Source organism: Belonocnema kinseyi, chromosome 5 (assembly GCF_010883055.1).
Source record: "Belonocnema kinseyi isolate 2016_QV_RU_SX_M_011 chromosome 5, B_treatae_v1, whole genome shotgun sequence".
NCBI classification, from domain to species: Eukaryota; Metazoa; Arthropoda; class Insecta; order Hymenoptera; family Cynipidae; genus Belonocnema; species Belonocnema kinseyi.
The window spans coordinates 96,973,693-96,981,336 of record NC_046661.1 but is presented as its reverse complement, the minus strand read 5'-3'; the positions used below and the strand labels follow the sequence as shown (position 1 = coordinate 96,981,336).

General features: G+C 28.8%; 1 protein-coding gene across 1 annotated transcript in view; it reads left to right on the top strand.

Annotated features, from left to right (window-relative positions):
- LOC117173792 (gonadotropin-releasing hormone II receptor) overlaps positions 1–7,644 on the top strand; it is a 133,148-nt gene that overhangs the window by 30,646 nt on the left and 94,858 nt on the right. The window contains exon 4 of the mRNA XM_033362435.1: positions 4,735–4,840. Coding sequence (XP_033218326.1) covers positions 4,735–4,840 — 106 coding nt within the window. The remainder of the gene's footprint in view (positions 1–4,734; positions 4,841–7,644) is intronic.

Below are 7,644 nucleotides of genomic sequence, written 5' to 3'. Positions count from 1 at the left end.
TCGACTCGGGATACTTATAAGATACTACCATGATTTTTTCAGATTTTTTGGTCCAAAAATAAATTAGGCCAAAAACCGGCCTTACCGACCCTCCCCCTTAGTCTTTTTTACGAGGAAATTATTCTTTGTGGTTAAAAATTGAACTATTTGGTTAAAAATTCATTTATTGGGTGAAAATTTAGTTTTATTATTTGCAAATTTAAGTGTTCCATTTTTAGTTCAACATCTATATTTTTCAGATGAACATTCATGTATTCCGTTAAAATTAGTGTTTTTTTCGTAAAAAATTTATCTTCTTGGTTACAATATTTCGTAGAAAACTCGTTCTTTTTTTCATTGAAAATTATTTTTTTTTTATATGTAAATTTAATTATTCGACATTTGGTTAAAAAGTGATATTTCATAGTTGAAAATTCAACTAATTGATAAAAAATTTATGTACTTTGTCCAAAGGTAATCTTGTTGGTAGAAAATTAATATTCGTGCTCGAAAATTCATTTGCTAAGGTGAAAAAATCATCATTTTTGTTAAAAATGTATTTCTTTAGTTGAAAATTGATTTATTTTGTTAAAAGTTAGTCTTGTTTGTTTGAAAAGATTTTTTTGACAGAATTTTGAATTATTTCATGTTTGATTTAAAATGTACATTTTGAAAATTCTACTATCTGGTTGAAAATTCAAATACATATTTAGTTGAAAACGCTTCTTTTTACATTCTCATGATTTATGATTGAGAAAGTATTAGAATTATTATAAATTTGACACCACAGTTTTTCATTGGATCTCCACGTTTCAAGATCCTTAAATCAGAAAATTAAGTTTTTTCGAGAGCGTCTTTCTGTCGTCCGTAAACACGATAACTCTCGAAAAAATGAACGCATTGAATCAATCTTTGGCACACTTTTTTAAGGTCCTAAAAAAAGGACAATTCCGATAACAAGTCATTTTTGATAAAAATTCAAAAGTGAGCGCATTTTGAAATTTTTGAAACCACTTTTTTCTGAATTTGAAAAGTTTATGTACGGATACTTATACTATTGGAAAGGACAAACAATTTATCCTCACGACTTTTTTCGATGAAAAGAAAATTCTGAGAGTTAGACCATTTTCAAAATTTGTTAAATTAATTGAAAATCAAAATTTGAAGCTAAACAACACACGATATGGAAAAAAGTCAAGAAAAGCAAAACGTTGATTTTTGAAAGCCCTACAAGATTATCATAACAACTTTTTGTAATTTGGTCGAAAAGTTGAAAATTCAAAATTTGATCGTACCAAAAATAATGAAAATCAAAAAATCTATCTATCCTATGCAGATGCGCAATAGTTTTTCTTTAATCGTAAGAAACAAGATTAAAAATTAAAAACAAGGAAATAAGAATTATATAATGATTCAATTTTCATGCATATTATGAATTGTAATGATATAAATTTATTGAAATGATACATGTTTTAGTGCAGCTTAGAATACAATTTAAAGTAAAATAAGAAAGAAATATGTATAAAAGTGTTGTGTATAATGCAGAAAAATTGACATTTTGGACAAAAGAGAGTTCACAATCACAAAATTACAGTTGTCGATCCGTTCAACTTTGATTTTAAAAGGACTGTGCACGAATGCGGGAGAAACGCAAAAGCCGAGCGCGGAGTGCGGGAACCATCAGTCGCGCGCCGTAGGTGCGTTCAGACTCAACAACAACAGAAAATTCACAATCACAAAATAACAGTCGTGGAAGTTTTGAGTCTTAATTTTAAAAAGTTTGCGCAAGAATTTGCGAAAATAGAAAGACCGAGCGCGAAGCACAAGATAAATGTACAATCGAGCGGGAAGCGCGAGAACTAAAAATCGCGCGCCCTAGGCGCGCTCAAACTTGCGAGCAAAGCGAGCCGCGCGCCAAGGGTGCGATGAGAATGTGCCCGTATAGCGGGCAAATTTCTTAGTTTAAATTTGAACTATTTCGTTCAAAATTAATTTTCTTAACTGAAAATTTAATTATTCCATTTTTAATTTAAAATTTATCATTTTAGTTAAAAATTCACGTATTTCGTTGAAAATTCGTTGTTTTGGTCCAACAGGTTTTGTTGCTATCCTCTCTATTGTCATATATCTTTCAATAGCGGCATTGATCGCGAACGCGTACCAAACTCATGGAGAATAGACATGAGGAGACCAAACAAAGTGGAACTGAAACTGAACACTTTTCTGTAGCTAGAAGCACGCAACACACATGTGCAAACTCACTTACGTATAGTTCAAAATTTCCCGAGCGTGGCGTGCCAACCGCACTTCAAAAAAATATGGCTGCGGATGTGAATGCGAGTCAAATCTAAATAAATAATGATTGAACAATTAATAGTTTGTGAATAAAGGCAAGGATGTTAAAATTAAAAATCGCTGTATAAAAGCGAAAGTTTCCAATAAGTGTGGTTTCAAGTGTAGTGCACAAGACTTTGAGAGTTGTGTGAGTTATATGTTTATTGTTTTTGTTACGAACGCGTCGAATACCTGTCGCACGCATAGTGTTGGTAAAAGTAATTTAATATTTTCATAAGCATACTACCTACTTCTTCCATGGCGAATAATTTTTTATTCCACAAACATTTCACAAATTCCTGCCTGATTATTAATTATTTATAAGTTCAAGCAACTTGTCAAAACAAAACAATTGAGGTGGCTACATTTTTTAAAAAGTGCGGTTGGCATGCCACGCTCGAAAAGTTTTGAACTATACGTAAGTGTGATTTTACACATGCGTGTGTGCGTACTTCTGGCAACAGAAGAGTTACCGTTTTTGGCGAAGTCCATGCATTACAGATTGGTCTCCTTATATCTATTCTCCATGATCAAACTCACACTAGGTACAGTCTTAAGGCTTAAAAGTGAATGAGTTTTAGTGACTTCTATCTCCTCTAGGTGGCGTCTGTGTTGATGCGTGTGTGGTAGAAGGGGTAGATCAGGAATATAGGAACATGGCGCACATGCAAATAAAGAGTGAGTGATTATATTAATCACGTCTCCAAATTATTTATATTTTCTGTTTTGAAACAAATTTACATTATTTTTATTTTTCAATTGAAAAAGAGACTGATCTGTTCAGTGTGGTACTCAAGTGTTGGGCTTTAATGTCTCTGTTTAAATATTTTTTTATTTAGAATTATGGGCAGACTAATTTGCACGAGCAAACCGTTTCATGTAATATCGTCTTAATGAATTTTTGATCATGCGCTATTTCATGTTTTTTTAATATTGCATAAAATGGTTTGTTTACGTAAATTATTGTTCCTGTAAATCTAAATAAAAAAATATAATTTGCATGATATAGGAGAGATGAGGGGCGGACGGGTTGTCGAAATAGAACTGTAGTTTGTTCTATTTCCGCTAGATGGAGCCACCCCGTTACTTTACTAAGTTCATATTCTTTAACATGGGACTGTACGCAGTGTGAACAAACTATTGCTCCCTTTATGAGGACTTCTGGTTTCGGATTAATCGCGATGCGCAGTGACAAAACTGTGTGAACTTGCGTTACTGTGTGTCTCAACTCTACCTAAATGATCTCTAGAGGATCTCTACTGCCGTCTGGAGTTAGAAAATTCTCTGTAATAAAGATTTGGAGAAGGTAACGGAGAACGTTACCGTATGTTACCGAGAATGCAAGAATTTATAGAGAATTTACAAGAACTTTCAATTTTTACTATTGTTTTTTGTTTTTTAAGCTAAATAATGTTTATACTTAATGCACTTAAACCTATGTAGCAATAAACATTAGGAATAAAAATTATGTTTTATTTTTATATACAATATACTTCATATTTTTCAGAATAGAATTTTATTTATCGATAACATAAATTCCTTCAAACATGATTAAACTTCAGTTTCGAACAAGTTTTAAGTACAATTTTACATTTCTTAACAATCATAATTTTTCGTATTAGCAAAACTAAGTACTTATGATACTTAGCTGATGATAAATAATTAACGTACAACAATGAGTATTATTTAAATGTCATTTCTGTGACTTATCAGTTACAATCGATAACAGTTCGTTGATCAGCCTTGGAGAATTAATACTGTAATTAAACTTACTCTGTCTGATAACCGTTTCTAAATATGGTAATTATCTAGTTTTTGGAGTGAACAAAACTAAGCAGCTAAAATGCTTATAATAATCTAAATAGGTATGTAGGAAAAACAGCTTTAAAAACCTTTCCACATTATAACACGAAATGTAATAAAATTTTACATCTAATAAATCTAAATTGGCGGAAAAATGTTAAATTTATAAAAAATACTGCAAAGAAACTTCAAATTTCGATGTTTTCTAAAAATTGGCATAATTCCGTAAATAATTAAATTTTCAAAATGCATCTTATTACAACTAAAATGTTGCATTAAAAACCATTTGAGCTCAAAACTTTACATTCATTTCGGTGAAAACATTAAATTCTCGTAAATTCTGGAAAAAAGAATCGCTCGAAAACTTACGGGTAAGTTACCGGCATTCCTGACGTAAGAGACCGTCTTTCGAACTCTACTGCCGCCAAAGAACTCCTGCTGATCAAGCTCCGAGGCAGGAGTGTGAGGGGAAGCCGCGTAGTGGGGGAACGGTACACAGGTATCTGATGCAGAATTTTTCTCTGCCTAATAAATGTATACCCAATTCTAATAATAATTTATTAGAACCTCGTAAATAGAATAATTTATAATTAATATAATTATTATGCAATTAAATAGATATTATGCAGTTTTACGACCCTTGCAAATCGTCAATATAAACAGAAGGAGTAAAATTATGTTGATTGGGGCTTGGGTGGGTTCCACTCTCTGTTCCATGCCTCAGGTAAGGGGCCGTTCATAAAATACGTTACTAATTTTGGATCAAAAATTCTCTTAAATGCAGAGAAATTGAGTAATTTTTCATGAAGATAGGGTAATAAATTCTTTTCAAACTAATTTATGGCAATAACATATTGAATTGAAAATAAAACATTTAATTCCTACGATTTTCAGTCGAAAGATATTGCATTTTCAAGAAAATAGTAAAAAAGAAAGAAAAAAAAACTAATTAGATAAAAAATGAGATAGGATAAGAAATAAAAAGAAGATAAAAATTAATTTTTAACAAACAAACAAAAATCATCAAAAAATATTTTCACCTAGAAGAGATCAATTTTTAACTCAAAAACACGAATTTGTCAGAAGCTAATTGAAGTTTTAAACGGAAAAGTTAAATGTTCAATAAAAAAGTTCGTTCTCACACACGAAATATAACTTTTCTTTTAACCTAAGATGGAATCATTGAATTTTCAAATCATAAAATTAATTTTTAATAAACAAGAAAAATTCAACACAATTTTTAAATTTTAATCCAAAGCAGTGTAACTTTAAAAAAATTATTCAAGAATAAAGTAGTTCTAATTCGAACCAAAAATTTGAATTTTCATCTAAACAGATAAATTTTAAATAAAATAATTAAATTTTCAACCAAAAAGATAAATCTTTTACCAAGAAGATTAATGAACTACCAAAAAACTACCTGAAAATATTATTTTCCAACAAAAAAGATAATATTCTACCCACTAGTTAAATTTTCTTGAGGATAGTTTCATTTTTTACTAAAAACTTAAATTTTAAAGTAAAAAAGCTGTTTTTGTTGATGAAGATTAATTTTTAACTAAAAATGGAATAGTTTCATTTTTAATACAAAAATTAATTCTGAACCAAACACAGTACTAAAATGTTAAATTTTCAAACAAAAAAGTCCAACTTTCAGCCGAAAATATGATTTCTTTAACGAAGAAGATAATTTTCTAATAATAGAATAGTTAAATTTTTAACCAAACAGATGAACCTTTTACCTAAAAAAGGAAATTTTTAACAATTTAAATTAATTTTCTATAAAAAAAGAATTTTCAACAAAATACATGAATTTGCTACCAAATAGTTGAATTTGGAACTTATAAAGGATATTTTTTTAACCAAAAATATAAGGGTTAAATTTTCAGATGAAAAAATTGATTTAAAAAAAATAAAATTTTTAAAAAGTTATATTTTTGACCAAATATGTGGATCTTAGAAAGGCAAATTTTCAAGAAAATACATTCTTTTTAAAAACTTATGTATTTTGTAGAAAAATCGTCTTTTTAAGATGCAGCTCTTTGGTTGTTTAACTACTGTATTATAAGAAAATTCATTTTATTGGTCAAAATTATCTTTTTGATTGAATGTTGACCTTTTTTTATAAAAATAAAAATTAATCTTTTGTTTGGAGATTCAAAAACTTTGTTTAAAATTCATCTCGTTGTTTTAAAATTTAATTGCATGCTTTGTCATACATTTTTCTTCTTCTAAAAATCCATTATGTTAGTAAAAATACAACTATTCCATTTTTAGTTAAAAATTTAGCTTGCAATTTCAACTGTTTGGCTCAAAATGATATTTTTAGATAAAAATTCATATTTCTGGTTGAAAATATAACTTTTTCGTTAAAAATGGAACTATTTTTAAGAAAATTTAAGTATTTAGTAGAAAATAATCTTTTTATAAACAAATAATATTTTCGAGTTGAAAATTCAATTCTTTTTTTTGTAGATACTTCGTCTTTTTGGCTACAAAATTCAACAATTTTGCTGAAATTCGCCTTCTCCGGTAGTATATTAATCTTGTGATGTAAAATTTATATTGTTGAATTTTAAATCCAAAAAGAAGAATTATCTACGTAAATTGAATTTTCAACTCGAAAATATTAGTTTTCAATAAAAAGATAATTTTCTACAAAATTGTAAAATTTTCTAAAAATAATTTCATTCTTAACCAAAAAGTTGAATTTTGAAAGCAAAAATAATGAATTTTCAACGTAAAAGTTAATTTTTTTTAGCAAAATACATAGTTGTATTTTTTACGTAAGTTGTTAAATTTTCAAACTAAAATGACAAAGGTTCTACAAACGAGTTCAATTATCAATCCGAACATTTGATTCTTTAACTGAAAAAATTATTCTTCAACAATAAAATTTTTTTTAACAAAGTTTAATTTTGACCAATGCAGTTGATTTTTCAGCGAAAAAAATATTAATTCTTAACAGCACATTCAACAGTCAGATCTACAAAAAAATATTTTAATTTGAAATAAACAATAGCTGAATTCAATAAAAAATGCAAATTTCTAAACAAAATGCATTCATGTTCCACCATATAGTTGAGTTTTCAACTAAAAGAGGATTATTATTATTTGAAAATAAAAAATCTCTCGTGGTTAAAAATGTTACTATTTAGTAATAATTTAATTACTTTAATGAAAATGTAAATAGATTTGTATAAAATTCGTCTTCTTTGTTGAAAATCTAACTATTGTATTAAACGTGAATTGAAAAAAACGGCTTTCTACTAATATCCCCACTACTGCCACTATAAACAAACATATTTATGCTTTCTCTCTCCCTCTGCACTCTCTTACTATACGACTTCCTCAAAACTCATGATGATTGCTTACGAAAAATTTCAAAGGTAATCCATGAAAGTTTCACTTCGGCCGTGTGACCTCACCAGTGATCCCAGATCTGAAACGAGATGCGGTCCAATACTATGATAGGGCTATGTCCGTGTGAATATAGTAGGAGACGCTGTAAATGACTGAGTTGCGCGC